This window comes from Taurulus bubalis, assembly GCF_910589615.1.
Source record: "Taurulus bubalis genome assembly, chromosome: 16".
NCBI lineage: Eukaryota > Metazoa > Chordata > Actinopteri > Perciformes > Cottidae > Taurulus > Taurulus bubalis.
In genome coordinates this window covers 22493186-22511644 of record NC_136604.1, presented here as the reverse complement: position 1 = coordinate 22511644, position 18459 = coordinate 22493186, and the positions used below count along the sequence as shown (strand labels likewise).

The 18459-nt window shown below is 42.6% G+C and overlaps 1 protein-coding gene across 1 annotated transcript in view; it reads right to left on the bottom strand.

Annotated features, from left to right (window-relative positions):
• The window catches only part of LOC306749183 (collagen alpha-1(XIV) chain-like), a gene marked incomplete at its 5' end in the record, with an annotated part of 129888 nt that overhangs the window by 60118 nt on the left and 51311 nt on the right, over nucleotides 1-18459 (bottom strand). The window contains 8 exons of the mRNA XM_079232444.1: nucleotides 2397-2542; nucleotides 3404-3448; nucleotides 3541-3673; nucleotides 5296-5435; nucleotides 5552-5678; nucleotides 5763-5902; nucleotides 10984-11113; nucleotides 17601-17746. Coding sequence (XP_079088570.1) covers nucleotides 2397-2542; nucleotides 3404-3448; nucleotides 3541-3673; nucleotides 5296-5435; nucleotides 5552-5678; nucleotides 5763-5902; nucleotides 10984-11113; nucleotides 17601-17746 — 1007 coding nt within the window. The remainder of the gene's footprint in view (nucleotides 1-2396; nucleotides 2543-3403; nucleotides 3449-3540; nucleotides 3674-5295; nucleotides 5436-5551; nucleotides 5679-5762; nucleotides 5903-10983; nucleotides 11114-17600; nucleotides 17747-18459) is intronic.

The following is an 18459-nucleotide window of genomic DNA, read 5'->3' as shown; positions in this document are numbered from 1 at the left end:
GACATAATTCATCAGGTGTAGATGTGAATATGTTTTGTCTTTCTCTGGAGGGGTCAAAGGTCACGAGGAAGCCGAGAGAAGTTAATGTAGCAGATTGTGGTCGTCTGGTTTCAGAACCGCTTTAATGTGTTAAACACATGTTTTAAATCGTGCCCGAAAAGCACTTCGCACGAGATTTGCTGCATAAAAACGACTTAATTTAATTAAATTCTATATATATATATATATAGAGTTGACTTTTTCCATCCGCCGAAAGTTATTAACAGTTTGAGCCCGAATTCCATCAGTGAAGATGAAGCGAGATCCAGAAATCAATCGCATGGAAATGAGTCTTTTTTTTATCAGATTTTTTTTCTCCACATTTCTTTTTTTCTATCCTTCACAATGGCCGCTGTCCGTCCCTCGTCAGCCGCCGAGTGAAACTTGCTTTGAACCCTGAGAGGAAGTTCTCTGCCAGCTGACAGACGTCTGAACGGATCGCCAACCGGAGCGCACAGCTGCTCACGCTTTGATAAGAGATCTCATTTAACGAGCCGCCGGCGCCAGCAGCTGGCTCTTCATCGTCGGGATGAAGAAGGCCGACGTGGGACCGCTGGCCGGCGCCGCAGACACACAACGACACAACCTCACACACACACACCTGTCAGCTCAGACGGTCAATATGAGGGATTATTATTATATTTATATTTGACACTTGTTAACCGGACACGACGGTAAACTCTGCTATGCAACAAGAAACAAGGATGTATTGATTGCTAAATTATTGTTAATACAAGAAGACAAACTATGTGATGATGGTGAGCAGATAAAGCATCATAATTAAGATAAAATGTACTGACAGTTCGGTTTTAAGCTTTTAAAAAACAACCTATTTTTAGGCCTCTGCTCGGAAATGTCATACCCTAAAAAGTGTGTATCTCTGCAACCACTATTTGAATAATGATGATGTTATAATAAAAGGTACACATGTGAGATTTAGTTCAGATGTGTAAATATCAGTCTATATGTTACTGGTTAAGAGTAAATGAAGATGACATAGAAAAAAAATAAAAGGTTTCAGGTCCACCTATACAAAAATCACTTTCAGGATGATTATTTCTTTGAAATGATGCAGCTGTAAGGTCCAACTCTAACCCAAATCATAGCTTAATATGTGAACATTCTCTAACCCAAATCATAGCTCAATATGTGAACATTCTCTAACCCAAATCATAACACAATATGTGAACATTCTCTAACCCAAATCATACACAATATGTGAACATTCTCTAACCCAAATCATAACACAATATGTGAACATTCTCTAACCCAAATCATAGCTCAATATGTGAACATTCTCTCACCCAAATCATAGCTCAATATGTGAACATTCTCTAACCCAAATCATAGCTCAATATGTGAACATTCTCTAACCCAAATCATAGCTCAATATGTGAACATTCTCTAACCCAAATCATAGCTCAATATGTGAACATTCTCTAACCCAAATCATAGCACAATATGTGAACATTCTCTAAACCAAATCATAACTCAATATGTGAACATTCTCTAACCCAAATCATAGCTCAATATGTGAACATTCTCTTTGCAAAGGTTGACTTTGATAAAGTGAAGCAGAACAAAGTTAGAGAGGGTTTAGAACAGAGAACATTCAGGCGAGGTCTCCAAAATTTGCATTGCGGTACATTTGAATTTTCTCATGTACCAAACCATATATTTCACTTGTTTACTACTTATGGTGTTCAATAAAGTTATAACAATCACTCAGTCTGCCCCCCCTGGGGTGGATTGTTTTTAAAAGGCCTCAAGCCCTTCAACCTGCACGAACCCTTCTTACTGTTCCTCATGGAGGCTGAATAACGCTCAAAGGTTCGGCTAAATGTCGGCGAGGGAAACTCTGGTCACCTCGACTCTCCCCTCTCCAACATGCATCCCGGCTTTATGATAATCACACGCGGTACGGCAGTGTTTTGCATGCGGTGTAAATGTGTTATTTTTCTCCCGTTTCTAAATTGGTGTTTTTGAATATCTCTGCATATACCGGAGTCCCTCAGCGGTCTCGGAGTCGCATAAATTGTGTCTGACTGGAAAGCTGCGACTGAATAATCACGTCCTCGGGAACAGCCACAAACGAGAGACACGGGGCGTTCGCAGGGTGTACGGCGTTCCTACGCCGATGATGAAGGGGTTTCTGAGAAGAAGGGCTCGCAATCCAATGGCGGAAAATTGCAATTCTTGCATAAATCTGCAAACGTTAAAAAGCTTTTGAGACCAAATCAGGTGCATGGATTTTTCTCTGGTTTGCCTACAGGTCTTGGTGTCTTAATGAGGTATTTTTGGAAAATCCCAACACAAAAACACATCCACACTGTTGGATCTGAAGGATCCCTGTCTACCTGCTCCTCTGCCCGGTCTCCTTTGGCGCTGACGAAGCTCAGCCGGTAGTTCTGGACGTTCCTGGTGTCCGTGGGCTGCCAGGCCACCCGCATGCTGAAGGTGGTCTCCTCATCGATCCTCATGTTCCTGAACCCGTAACGAGGCGCTGGGAGGAAATACATGAACTAGCAATCACACTGCGGGAAAACTGATCATATCATATTTTATAGCTTATATTATTATTACAGCTAAAAGGTTGAACATCAGGAAGCGGTAGAAAGGAGGAAATAAGTAAAAGTTTTAACTCTTCCCCTTCAAGCCCCCTTCCGACCCAACACCTTCCCCCATTTTAAACTGTATTCATGTATTTATTGTTGATACTGCAGAGGGATGTTTTAATGCAGAAGCAGTCAGCAGTTTTACTTTAACTCTTCCACTCCCCCCACCCCCTATTTTGGAGCAAAAAGCGCCTAAAATGACCCAAATTAAAAAGGCTGTAGCTTCTGACTATTTGCATGAATGAGGTATTGCCAGAAATAAAAACTCCTAAAGTTTCTTGTGAACGTGTCAGCAAACCTCTGGGTCACACAGAAACAAAGCAGTGGGCCTTTGAAGTCAGTCAAAATTCTTCAATTTTGACTGACTTAAATAAAACAAGTATCTTCCAGTATAAATAACTCCCCGTGGCTGCATCTGTACAGGTAAAGGTGTGTGTGTGTGTGTGTGTGTGTGTGTGTGTGTGTGTGTGTGTGTGTGTGTGTGTAACTACACTATCAGTGAATTTGAAGAAGAAAGGACCAAGTTTAACCATTCTACAGCGTTTTCTTCATGAGAAGATCCAAAAAGGACATTTGAAGCACCTGCTCCACTTGGAGTCAAAGTCATACTTTGCATTGTGGTCATTACACAGTTATACACATTGCTATACGTTTGTGGTAATACCTAATGCGCAATTGTCTCATCAACGGCAAACATTTAGTCAGCAATTTAATGGACGACAAACTCAGTGAAGGAGGGAACTATTTACTTGCTGTGGTGGTGGTCGTCGTAGCGACGGTGGTCGTCTTTTCGACTGAAAATGAAAAACATTTGATTAAAACAATTCATCGAATCCTTTTGATGAGTTTGTCTTCAGGAAGAAGAAAAGAAAACGTTGGACTTTACCGGTGGACTCCACGAGGACGACCTCGTCGCTCTCCGCCTCGTTGGTGTAGACGGCGGCGAGGAGGACCTCGTACTCGGTGAGGGGGCGGAGTCCTCTGATCAGGTAGCTGTTCATTATCCCGTTCACCAGAACCTGAACCGGAAAGGGACGGACCTTTGAGTGAGAGGAGCGAGATGTTCTGAGGACTCTTCTGGCGCTCAGGCGCGTTAACAAACAAGCATCCAATCAGAAGAGGATCCGTGGAGCTCCTTTTCAGCCGTCCAATCAAAGGCGAATAATGTGTTTAGCCCTTTAAGCCCTAACCCTAACCCTAATAACCCTAACCCCTAATCCTATTTATTGTTTGAGTTGTGTTTAGAGGTTGTACATCGGGAATATATATTATTGTAGCCCTGATTTTTATGTTTAATTTGATACCTAACATGTTTGTTTTTTTTGGGGGGGGGATTTATACCATGATTTTTTCTTGATTTTCCCGATATAAAAGGGTGTGGTGGTGGGCTCAACAGGTTAAAGGTGTTTTTTTCAGCCTGGACTGTGTCGTTCCATGTTTTTCTATCTAAGAGAACCTTTTCTATTCGGAATGAAGACTTCAGGTACCGGAAAACAGGAATGTTATGGAGCCATCTTCAAAACCTACGCCAAAGACAGACTCCGCCCCTGTGGGACTACTAGCCAATCGCATGCCGTATAACCAGTGTTGGGGTAGTTACTCAGAAAAAGTAACTAGTTACACGTTACTAGTTACTTCTGAAAATTGTAACTAGATTACTTTACTAGTTACTGCATTTGAAAAGTAACTTCACTCCTAGTTACTTTACTTTCCATTTTTTATAAGTAAATGTCCAAATTAACTGCAAAGATACATGGACAAACATCACAGCCCTTTCATCACTTTATTTAAAATTTTCAATAATAATTTATTATTATTAATTAATATAATTTCCAATAATAATAATCGCGCGAGTCACACGACACTTCCTGCATGAACAATCTACCGTAAACGTCGGGTTACGAGCCGCTATTACCTTCGGTCAGAGTCCCCGTTAGCTCCCTGCTGTAGCCGGCTGGGGCTCCTGCTAGCGCTCTGTCACTTCCCCGCTAACTTCCGCTAGCTCTCCGTTAACTTCTGCTAGCTCCCCGAAAACCACCGAAGGTAGCGGGACCAGGCTCGACACCCGACTTGGGCAGAGGGGTCGCGGGCAGTAGCAGCAGCAGCAGCGCTAGCTAGCAGCTTGTTGCTACTGTTCATGCAGGAAGTGTCGTGTGACTCGTGCGCCGCTAAAAGAGAACTTTTCGGTAAAAATGTCTTGGTAACGCAGGAAAGCGCGTTACTGAGGTCTAGTAAAGTAGTGTAGTTACCAATATTTTGAGTGTTATGCGTTACTTTACTTCGTTACCTATAATAGTAATATCGTTACTGTAATCCGTTACTTTGTAACTCGTTACCCCAACACTGCGTATAACTAACCAATGAGAGGCGAATGAGCCCAATGTGTAGGGTTTAAAACCCCAGAGTAGACTCCTGTAAGGGGGTCTTCGAAGCTGAAGCCAGACAGGAGTCTGTGGAGCTTGGAGACCCTCAGCTGAGTAATGTGAGCTCTGTCATCACACTACTTTAATTAAAACCGTTTATTATAACTCATTGAATTCTGGACGACCACCCAGGATTCAAGGACATATTTAAGAGAGTTCATGCATAAACACACACACACACACACACACACATGGACCCCCCTCACACACACACACACCTCGTCACTCTCTCCTCCGCCCGTTGGCGTCCAGGAGAGTCGGTACAGCGCCACGTCAGAAGCCGGGTGTTGCCACGACACCCTGAAGCTGTCGGTGGAGATGTCACTGCTCCTCAGATTCACGGGGTCCGGGACGGTCTCTACACACACACACACACACACACACACACACACACACACACACACACACACACACAGTCAAGTCACCGTTCCACGGGGAGAACGTGGTAAACTGGAGACGCTCCGGCGGTCCTACTCGTGGTGAAGCTGTCGGTGGCGGCCTCGGCTTGGCCCTCGTCGTAGACGGCGAACACGCCGACCGTGTACTCCGTCATGGAGGTCAGGTTGCTCAGCAACCAGGTCGTCACGCGGCCGACGTCCACCTGGAGGCGCGGGAGAGTTTGAGAGTTTCCCCTCAGCGGGTTTTGTTTTTGAGATATGATTCGATATGATTGAGATCCCCTCACCTCGTTGGTCTGGACGCCGTCGGTCATGACGTACATGATGCGATAGCCGCTGGCCTTCCTGGAGGCGGAGTCCCACGTGAGCCGGGAGGAGCTGTGGTCCACGTCGGAGAACCGCAGGTTCCTCGCTGGAGTCAGCGGCACTGAGGTGGGAGGAGAGGACGGAACGTTAGTGAACTTTTACAGCTCCAAAACTTGAGTTTGACGTTTTGGCCGTCGCCATCTTGGAACAGGAAGCGGCCATATTAGGACTGAGGAGGAGTGACGTAGAGACGGCATATACGTCTCTGGTGTCGACCTGTCAATCACCTTGTAGCCCCGCCCCTAAAGCGTCCCCTGCTTTATGGTCTGTTTGACTCTAAATGACCATAATTTACTAAATGAACATCATGCTGTATTGAAGAAGACTTGAAACTAGAGATTGAGACATAAACTCATGTTTACAATGTTTACTGAGGGAATATATCAAGAGAAGTAGAGTCATTTATATAGACTTCTACACAACCAGAGGAGTCACCCCCTGGTGGTTAGGAGAGAGAATGCAGCTTTAACACATGAAGCATATACTTCTATACAACCAGAGGAGTCACCCCCTGGTGGTTAGGAGAGAGAATGCAGCTTTAACACATGAAGCATATACTTCTATACAACCAGAGGAGTCACCCCCTGGTGGTCAGGAGAGAGAATGCAGCTTTAAGGCGCTTCACTTTTCAGAACTGGAGCGTTCTTCGTGTTCGTACACGTAGACAAAACATTTAGAAAAAACTATTACTATTACTATTCACTCACTTTGTGAGCAAATGAAACCGGAACTTTTGTTGAGTTTTGATTAAAATCAAGCACAACAAACTTTATCATTTAATTTAACCAGTACCTCCAATCTTTGATATATTACACAGAGCGGCTGTGATGAAGGGCCAAAGGATAGTTGAGTTTGGATTTCGTAATTGGTTTCACACACACACACACACACACACACACACACACACACACACACACACACACACACACACACACACGGGGGGGGGGGGGGGGGGGTTTGACCAGAGTTATTGGACTCCACTATTTTAATCATGAAGTGAGCGGCCCCTCTCCACCTCCCTCAGGCTCTGCCTCCACATTCTCTCTCTCCCATGGAGGCACTGAAGTGCTGCAAAGGTCTGAAACCACCTTTTTAATTCAGTCAGGGAATCAGATTTACTCCGGGACAGAACTACCGCTCTGTTTTCTTTCTTACTTTCCTTTTAAAGAAAGAAATCCATTGCCTCACCTCAATTATACGGAGGGTCAGAATGAAGACAAAGCTGCAGAGGGAAAAGGAGGAAGAGACTATCTCCACTTTTACTGTAGGTCACGCCGGGGTCAGCCCGGGAATGAGGAGGACGAGAAATTAAAAAGTTTTGAGATAGGCCAGTCTCCAAAGTTTCCAAACGTATGTGTTCGTATAGAAATATCCACTCCATTAAACGGCCTTTCACCCGGATGTCGGTTGAGTCTTCAGATCAGTTCTGAATGTCAGAATTCCAATGTGCAAATAAAAGATTTGCTTCATTGCCATTTTATTTAGGTGAGTGGCTCCTCTGGTTGTATAGAAGTATATGCTTCATGTATTAAAGTGTTCTCTCTCCTGACCACCAGGGGGCAACTCCTCTGGTTGTATAGAAGTCTATGCTTCATGTGTTAAAGCTGCATTCTCTCTCCTGACCACCAGGGGGCAACTCCTCTGGTTGTATAGAAGTCAATGCCTCGTGTGTTAAAGCTGCATTCTCTCTCCTGACCACCAGGGGGCGACTCCTCTTGTTGTATAGAAGTCTATGCTTCATGTGTTAAAGCTGCATTCTCTCTCCTGACCACCAGGGGGCAACTCCTCTGGTTGTATAGAAGTCAATGCCTTATGTGTTAAAGCTGCATTCTCTCTCCTGACCACCAGGGGGCAACTCCTCTGGTTGTATAGAAGTCAATGCTTCATGTGTTAAAGCTGCATTCTCTCTCCTGACCACAAGGGGGTGACTCCTCTGGTTGTATAGAAGTCTATGCTTCATGTGTTAAAGCTGCATTCTCTCTCCTGACCACAAGGGGGTGACTCCTCTGGTTGTATAGAAGTCTATGCTTCATGTGTTAAAGCTGCATTCTCTCTCCTGACCACAAGGGGGTGACTCCTCTGGTTGTATAGAAGTATATGCTTCATGTGTTAAAGCTGCATTCTCTCATCCCAACAATGACAGAAACAACGGATCCACAAACTGGATGAATTATGAACTAAAGTACATTAAACTCATCCAGACTCATCACAAAACACAAAACAGGAAAAATCCAAATTGGGACCACCGGCTGATGATCAGCTCAGGAAACCATGAATATGAACTGAAACATAAAACCATGCTCACTGCAGGCATAATCACTGCAAACACACAACCCACTGTGAGTGAGCAATTCATGAGGATTCATGTGGTGCATTAATGAGCGGAGGAGTGAATGCATGTTTAATAACATAATGAATGAATGAATGCAGGAAAACGCTGGATGGAGGCAGGAAGCGCTGCTCGCATGGATGGAGGAAATTATAAGTCATTTGAGAGAGACCTCAACCCGCCGGCTCCCTCTAACAGCCGCCGCCGGCGTCCTCCTCTGACCTGCGTTCAAAGCTTTATCGTAAAGACACAACAAGCCCCGACTTCAAGCCGCGGGCCGCAGACCTTAAAGGGGCCTTCGTGAAGCGTAATTAGTGGGCGCAGCGGGGGATTCGGGGCGACTTCAAACTCTGGAAGATTGAGAGTGAGGTGCAAAAAATAGCACGTCGGAGAGGCCGGCGCCTTGCAGTGATTTTATGTGTTTTTCCGGTTTGTGTTTGGGCAAGAAGAAAAAAAAACGTGCCGGGACTTGAACACGTGACTTTTTTTGGCGACTTCAAGTCGAGTGAGACGGATTCAAGCACCGCAGATCTGTAGAAAAATAAAGGTCTAAACATTGAAGCGAGGCGTCTAGCCTATTTATTACTCTAATACTTTTCTTGTAATATTACCACCTTTTGTACATAAAACACCGTATGCATTGTGTTTTCATATTTTATATTTTTCCCAAAGCGGTTGACTCAGACAGCCCTGCACAAACACTCCACAGCTTATAAAGTTGTATATATAGTCATATTATATGTACAAAAAACTATAGTTTGTTGTATTTATAAAATTATAGAACAAGAATAAAGACACTTTTTGACATTGTGTTGCTATTTTACCTGTTAATAACTAAAGGCTCTTATGAAGAGAAGAACAAAAAATAGTCACGTGTCGGCTACATTGAGGTCAATTAAAAACACAACTATGCAGACCCTGACTGTCTATATTTGGGCTCATGTGGTAGAGGGTTCGTCCTGTAATGATCAGGCAGCAGGTTTGATGCCTGTCCTCTTCACGTGAGGTTTACATTTATAACGCATATCTTTTGCTACGTTCACACTGAGCGTCCTCACTACGGATCCGTCTTCTTAGCGGACGCCTCGGGTCTCATGAGCCACAGACCAGCAGCAGGACTGGAGTCTGGAGACGTGATCCACTTCCTGAAAGTAGATCTACTTTACTCAGTTTGCTGCAGCAGTTGAGGAATCGCTCTTCTGCAGCTTGATACTGTCCATCAGATGCTGTGTTCGTTCTGGAAGAGTCTTTCAACATTACATGTGTTGTTGTTTGATAATTTCTCGCCACATATCAGCAGACGGGTCAGATGTCGCTGGCAGTGAAAGCTCATGAATACATCCACGCAGAGTTAGGGCGGAGCTCTGTGAATCACGATGAGCAAATCACCTGCAGGGGAAGAGGCTTGACAGCGACGTGACAGTTAAAGAAATATTTAAACATTTATTTTTATTTTCAGTGACCCAATATCACCTTAAACGCCAAGATAAAAGGAATTCCCTTTGAACGATGTTCCACTGGGCAAAAAAAGAAAAAGAATGAAATAAAAACATGCATGCGGCTCCGGAGCCGCGGGTTCCCGACCCCTGGTCTTGGCAAAAAAAAAACCTCGAACCTAAACCATGAGCGCTCTCATCGGGACCTTTTTAGGGCGGCGTGGGGTTCTCAGTGCAGAGTGTCGAGTTCAGAGGGGCGTAAAGCCCGTCAGGAATTTAATGAAATTGGATTTCTAAGACAGTTAGCGGAGCTCTCTGACGGTTTCACAGTGATTGTGTGTGTGTGTGTGTGTGTGTGTGTGTGTGTGTGTGATAGTTTGTTTTTCCGTCTTTGTGAGGACACATATCCAATTTCAGTCCCGACTCCTTCAGAGGACTCAAGGCCTCAAGTTAGTAAGGACACATTTAGGTTTAGGTTACGGTTGTGTGTGAGATATATCATGTATGCATGAAGTATAGAAGTGCACGTACACGTGCACATCTTTCCTAGTGAGGACCAGTGGGACATTATAAGATAAAGTCTGCATAAAAGCATGCAGTTTAAGGACTTTCATGAAAGAAAATTACATTTCAGGGACTGTATAAACTTAGTGAGGAAACAATAAAAAGGGACAATAAGTCCCAGATGACTCTACTTGAACATTGTTATTTATTTAGAATATTACAAACAACAAGGTGATTTAAGAACAATATAAGAGATATAGCAAACAAAATTAAAGAATCGCACAAAAAGGCGATTCAAGTTCATGTTTTAGCAGCTGATTAATTAGGAATTCCTCAAGTTCACATCAATCCAAATTTAAAAAACTTGGTTGAGAATTAAGCGAGTTACAGTCACTCCAACGTGACAGCAGAGCAACCAATCAGGTGTCTTCTGCTCCGGCTCCCTTTCAACCAAGGAACAGGGATTAATGCGTCTCAGATGGCGTCTCACTGGAGGGGATTACATCTAATTAATTACGGATTTAATGTGCAGACGCTCGGTTCAACAGGAGAACAACACGTTTCCATGGATGTCAATTACTGCACGAAGCGGTGACATTTAAAAAAGAAGAAGAAAGAAATGTCTAACCACTCAATGAACCAGACTTTGTCGACAATGTAAAGAATATTTGAAGGTGATTCTGGCGCCCCCTGTGGAGAAAAGACGCAGTGCTTCCACTAGAAAACCTCTCATTTTACTTTGCCCCTCAGGGAACATTTAAAGGGCCATTTGATGGAATTCGTCTTCTTAGGGAATACGTTATTGACCTTCTGTGTGTGTGTGTGTGTGTGTGTGTGTGTGTGTGTGTGTGTGTGTGTGTGAGAGAGACTCACACGTGGTCTGCTGGCTGGTCATGGGGTCGCTGGCCTCCTCTCCGTAGAGGGCGTAAACCGTCACCGTGTACTCTGTGTCCGGAGTCAGTCCTTCCAGCTCCACCTCGTTCACCGAGTCCTCCACCTTCACCTGCACACACACACACACACACACACACACACACACACACACACACACACACGTGTCGTTATCTCATCTGATCTCTCGTCCATCCGTCACGTCGTCATATACTTCGCTGCACATCTCCTCTCCTGTTCAGACAAGCGGGGGATGGAGCTGTGATTACGTGAGAGGATTCCTCACAATGTGGCTGTGGATTCCTCCTCTTGCCTTCAGGTGGGACCCTCAAGACTGTGAGCTGTGACATGAAGCTGCATTATTGTGTTTACTGTATCTACTGACCACCAGGGGGCGACACCTCTGGTTGTATAGCAGTCTATAGAAAATGACTACAAGGTGATTGACAGGTCGACATCAGAGACGTGAACGCCGTCTCCTCGTCTCTCCTCTGTAGTCCACATATGGTCACTTCCTGTTCACCGGTTGCAAACATCCAAGATGGCGACGACCAAAACGGCAAACTAGAGGCTTCAAGTCCACAAACCAACGAGTGACGTCATGACGACGACTACTTCCACTTCACACACGGACTAGAGCTTAAGCCCTTTACATCAATCTAACTTTGATTGTGTGTTTGCATCCGAACATGACAGAGAACAGAGAACAAGAACAGAGAACATAGAACAAGAACAATAACAGAGAACAAGAACAAGAACAGAGAACAAAAACAAGAACAAAGAACATAGAACAAGTACAATAACAGAGAACAAGAACAGAGAACAGAGAACAAGAACATAGAACAAAAACAGAGAACAAGAACAAGAACAGAGAACAAGAACAGAGAACAAGATCAAAGAACAGAGAACAAGAACAGAGAACAGAGAACAAGATCAAAGAACAGAGAACAGAGAACAGAGAACAAGAACAGAGAACAATAACAGAGAACAAGAACAGAGAACAGAGAACAAGATCAAAGAACAGAGAACAGAGAACAGAGAACAAGAACAGAGAACAAGATCAAAGAACAGAGAACAAGAACAAGAACAAAGAACATAGAACAAGTACAATAACAGAGAACAAGAACAGAGAACAGAGAACAAGAACATAGAACAAAAACAGAGAACAAGAACAAGAACAGAGAACAAGAACAGAGAACAAGATCAAAGAACAGAGAACAAGAACAGAGAACAGAGAACAAGATCAAAGAACAGAGAACAGAGAACAGAGAACAAGAACAGAGAACAATAACAGAGAACAAGAACAGAGAACAGAGAACAAGATCAAAGAACAGAGAACAGAGAACAGAGAACAAGAACAGAGAACAAGATCAAAGAACAGAGAACAAGAACAGAGAACATAGAACAAGAACAAGAACAGAGAACAAGATCAAAGAACAGAGAACAGAGAACAGAGAACAAGAACAGAGAACAATAACAGAGAACAAGATCAAAGAACAGAGAACAAGATCAAAGAACAGAGAACAAGAACAGAGAACAAGATCAAAGAACAGAGAACAAGATCAAAGAACAGAGAACAAGAACAGAGAACAAGATCAAAGAACAGAGAACAAGAACAGAGAACAAGATCAAAGAACAGAGAACAAGATCAAAGAACAGAGAACAAGATCAAAGAACAGAGAACAAGAACAGAGAACAAAAACAGAGAACAAGAACAAGAACAAGAACAAGAACAGAGAACAAGAACAATAACAGAGAACAAGAACAGAGAACAAGAACAGAGAACAAGATCAAAGAACAGAGAACAAGAACAGAGGACATAGAACAAGAACAATAACAGAGAACAAGAACAATAACAGAGAACAAGAACAATAACAGAGAACAAGATCAAATAACAAGAACAGAGAACATAGAACAGAGAACAAGAACAAGATCAAAGAACATAGAACAAGAACAGAGAACAGAGAACATAGAACAAGAACAAGAACAGAGAACAAGAACAAAGAACAGAGAACAAGATCAAAGAACAGAGAACAAGATCAAAGAACAGAGAACAAGATCAAAGAACAGAGAACAGAGAACAAGAACAGAGAACAGAGAACCATATCAAAGAACAGAGAACAGAGGACAGAGAACATAGAACAAGATCAAAGAACAGAGAACAAGATCAAAGAACAGAGAACAGAGAACAAGAACAGAGAACAGAGAACCATATCACAGAACAGAGAACAGAGGACAGAGAACAATAACAGAGAACAAGAACAAGAACAAGAACAGAGAACAAGAACAGAGAACAATAACAAGAACAGAGAACAAGAACAGAGAACAAGAACAAGAACAAGAACAGAGAACAAGAACAAGAACAGAGAACAAGAACAAGAACAGAGAACAAGAACAAGAACAGAGAACAAGAACAAGAACAGAGAACAAGAACAGAGAACAAGAACAAGAACAGAGAACAAGAACAGAGAACAAGAACAAGAACAGAGAACAAGAACAAGAACAGAGAACAAGAACAAGAACAGAGAACAAGAACAGAGAACAAGAACAAGAACAGAGAACAAGAACAAAAACAGAGAACAAGAACAAGAACAGAGAACAAGAACAGAGAACAGAGAACAAGAACAGGGAACAGAGAACAAGAACAAGAACAAGAACAAGAACAGAGAACAAGAACAGAGAACAGAGAACAAGAACAAGAACAAGAACAAGAACAGAGAACAAGAACAGAGAACAAGAACAGAGAACAGAGAACAAGAACAAGAACAAGAACAGAGAACAAGAACAGAGAACAAGAACAAGAACAGAGAACAAGAACAGAGAACAAGAACAGAGAACAAGAACAGAGAACAAGAACAAGAACAAGAACAGAGAACAAGATCAAAGAACAGAGAACAAGATCAAAGAACAGAGAACAAGATCAAAGAACAGAGAACAAGATCAAAGAACAGAGAACAGAGAACAAGATCAAAGAACAGAGAACAAGATCAAAGAACAGAGAACAAGATCAAAGAACAGAGAACAAGATCAAAGAACAAGAACAGAGAACAGAGAACAAGATCAAAGAACAGAGAACAAGATCAAAGAACAGAGAACAAGATCAAAGAACAGAGAACAAGATCAAAGAACAGAGAACAGAGAACAAGAACAGAGAACAGAGAACCATATCAAAGAACAGAGAACAGAGGACAGAGAACAAGAACAAGAACAGAGAACAATAACAAGAACAGAGAACAAGAACAAGAACAGAGAACAAGAACAAGAACAGAGAACAAGAACAGAGAACAAGAACAGAGAACAAGAACAAGAACAGAGAACAAGAACAGAGAACAAGAACAAGAACAGAGAACAAGAACAAGAACAGAGAACAAGAACAAGAACAGAGAACAGAGAACAAGAACAGAGAACAAGAACAGAGAACAAGAACAAGAACAGAGAACAAGAACAGAGAACAAGAACAAGAACAGAGAACGAGAACAAGAACAAGAACAGAGAACAAGAACAGAGAACAAGAACAAGAACAGAGAACAAGAACAAAAACAGAGAACAAGAACAGAGAACAAGAACAGAGAACAGAGAACAAGAACAGAGAACAGAGAACAGAGAACAGAGAACAAGAACAAGAACAGAGAACAAGAACAGAGAACAGAGGACAGAGAACATAGAACAAGATCAAAGAACAGAGAACAGAGAACAAGATCAAAGAACAGAGAACAGAGAACAAGAACAGAGAACAGAGAACCATATCAAAGAACAGAGAACAGAGGACAGAGAACAATAACAGAGAACAAGAACAAGAACAGAGAACAAGAACAAGAACAGAGAACAAGAACAAGAACAGAGAACAAGAACAGAGAACAAGAACAAGAACAGAGAACAAGAACAAGAACAGAGAACAAGAACAAGAACAGAGAACAAGAACAAGAACAGATAACAAGAACAAGAACAGAGAACAAGAACAGAGAACAAGAACAGAGAACAGAGAACAAGAACAGAGAACAAGAACAAGAACAGAGAACAAGAACAAGAACAGAGAACAAGAACAGAGAACAGAGAACAAGAACAGAGAACAAGAACAAGAACAAGAACAGAGAACAAGAACAGAGAACAAGAACAGAGAACAAGAACAGAGAACAGAGAACAAGAACAGAGAACAAGAACAAGAACAAGAACAAGAACAAGAACAGAGAACAGAGAACAAGAACAGAGAACAGAGAACAAGAACAAGAACAAGAACAAGAACAGAGAACAGAGAACAAGAACAGAGAACAGAGAACAAGAACAAGAACAAGAACAAGAACAGAGAACAAGAACAGAGAACAAGAACAAGAACAGAGAACAAGAACAGAGAACAAGAACAGAGAACAAGAACAGAGAACAAGAACAGAGAACAAGAACAGAGAACAAGATCAAAGAACAGAGAACAAGATCAAAGAACAGAGAACAAGATCAAAGAACAGAGAACAAGATCAAAGAACAGAGAACAGAGAACAAGATCAAAGAACAGAGAACAAGATCAAAGAACAGAGAACAAGATCAAAGAACAGAGAACAAGATCAAAGAACAGAGAACAAGATCAAAGAACAGAGAACCATATCAAAGAACAGAGAACAGAGGACAGAGAACAAGAACAAGAACAGAGAACAATAACAAGAACAGAGAACAAGAACAAGAACAGAGAACAAGAACAAGAACAGAGAACAAGAACAGAGAACAAGAACAGAGAACAAGAACAAGAACAGAGAACAAGAACAAGAACAGAGAACAAGAACAAGAACAGAGAACAAGAACAAGAACAGAGAACAAGAACAGAGAACAAGAACAAGAACAGAGAACAAGAACAGAGAACAAGAACAAGAACAGAGAACAAGAACAAGAACAGAGAACAAGAACAAGAACAGAGAACAAGAACAAGAACAGAGAACAAGAACAGAGAACAAGAACAAGAACAGAGAACAAGAACAGAGAACAAGAACAAGAACAGAGAACAAGAACAAGAACAGAGAACAAGAACAAAAACAGAGAACAAGAACAGAGAACAGAGAACAGAGAACAAGAACAGAGAACAAGAACAAGAACAAGAACAAGAACAGAGAACAAGAACAGAGAACAGAGAACAAGAACAGAGAACAGAGAACAAGAACAAGAACAAGAACAAGAACAGAGAACAAGAACAGAGAACAGAGAACAAGAACAAGAACAAGAACAAGAACAAGAACAGAGAACAAGAACAGAGAACAAGAACAGACACAGCCTGCGACACAGACACACAGACGAGGACACACTCGTTGGCTTGTGGACGTTTTGAAGCCTCGAGTTCGTCGATTTCACCGTGGCCATGTTGGAACAGGAAGTGACGTAGAGACGGCGTACACGTCTCTGGTGTCGACCTGTCAATCACCTTGTAGCCCCGCCCCTACAGCGTCCCCTGCTTCATGGTCTGTTTGACTCTAAATGGCCATCATTTACTAAATGAGAGTTTAGTTAAATCATTTCTGAGTCCAGCCGTCTCCTCGTCCCTTTGGTTCTTTTGTTGGCAGGAAAATAATTTGGTTAATTCATATATACATATACATATATATATATATGTTAATAAAATCCCTCTTCCTCTTCCTCGTCTCCTCGTCTTCACGTCAAAGCATCAGTGTGTGTTTCTGGGTGTCCGGTCTGGTTTTGTGTTTTGTTCAGTTTTCTGAGCTTTGATCTCCGTGACGAGCCGGAAGCCTTTTCTTCTTCATGTGTCGCCCTCTGATTGGTCGCTTAAAAGGTTATTTTTGTAATGTAAATCTGAAAGGCAGCTCTGGGGTTGAAGGAGCTGCAGCAACAATGTGGCGCTTTTATTATTCCATTGTTATGCTTTTTGAACATGTAACCTGGAACACCAGAAGGATTTATCATCGATTTGACTTCCAGCTATGTTTTATTTCCCTCTCTCATCCTCTCATCCTCTCTCATCCTCTCATTCTCTCTCATCCTCTCATCCTCTCTCATCCTCTCTCATCCTCTCATCCTCTCATCCTCTCTCATCCTCTCTCATCCTCTCAAACTCTCTCATCCACTCATCCTCTCTCACCCTCTCTCATCCACTCATCCTCTCTCACCCTCTCTCATCCGCTCTCATCCTCTCTCCATCATCTCATCCTCTCATCCTCTCTCCATCATCTCATCCTCTCATACTCTCTCATCCTCTCATTCTCTCATACTCTCTCATCCACTCATCCTCTCTCATCCTCTCTCATCCTCTCATCCTCTCATCCTCTCTCCATCCTCTCATCCTCTCTCCATCCTCTCATCCTCTCATCCTCTCTCCATCCTCTCATCCTCTCATCCTCTCTCCATCCTCTCATCCTCTCTCCATCCTCTCATCCTCTCTCCATCCTCTCATCCTCTCATCCTCTCTCCATCCTCTCATCCTCTCATCCTCTCTCCATCCTCTCATCCTCTCTCCATCCTCTCATCCTCTCTCTATCCTCTCTCCATTCTCTCCATCTTCTCTCTATTCTCTCTCCACCTTCTCTCCATCCTCGCACACGCACACGCACACGCACACACACACACACACACACACACACACACACACACACACACACAGGCCTCACCTCCTTCTCGTCCGCGGGCTCGCCCCCCGTCAGCGGCGCGTACAGGATCATGTACCCAGAAGCCCCGGCGGCCGTCTTCCAGCGGACCCTCATGGTGCTGTGAGAGATGTCGAACAGCTCCAGGTCGTTCACCATGGGCAGCGCCACTGCACAACAACAACAACAACAACACACATGACAAAAATACACATATCCATGTTCAAATAAAACACAATGTTCATTTGAACCTGAACGTTGTGTCTAAAAAACGAATGTAGCCTTTTAGCTTCTTTAGCTACTTTCAGCTACTTGAGCTTATTTAGCTACTTTAGCTTCTTTAGATACTTTAGCTAGTTTTGTTTAGCTACTTTAGCTTCTTTCGGCACTTTAGCTTCTTAAGCTATTTTCAGCTACTTTTGCTTCTTTAGCTTCTTTAGTTTTTTTAGCTTCCTTTGCTATTTTCAACTACTTTTGCTTCTTTAGCTTCTTTAGTTTATTTAGCTTCCTTTGCTATTTTCAACTACTTTTGCTTCTTTAGCTTCTTTAGCTCGTTGCAGCTACTTTCAGCTACAATAAGTTTAAATAATATCTAAACGTCAGGAAAGGTTTGACCGAGACGTTTTATTAAAGTATATTTCAGCGTCTCACGTCAGCAGATTTAAAAAGAACAGCAATTTAATTTTAATTTTATTTCAACCGTTAAGATCAGCTTTTAATGAATTAACTTTAAACGTTGTGTGCTCTTAACTCCTCTTCCATGTATTCCTTCTCCTGGATTACATCCTAGGTGTTTTTCTATGGAGGCACAACACAGGAAGTGCCCCCCCCCCCTCCCCCAGTCCCCCCTCCAAAAAAAGAAAACCTAGCATCAGTAGTCAGC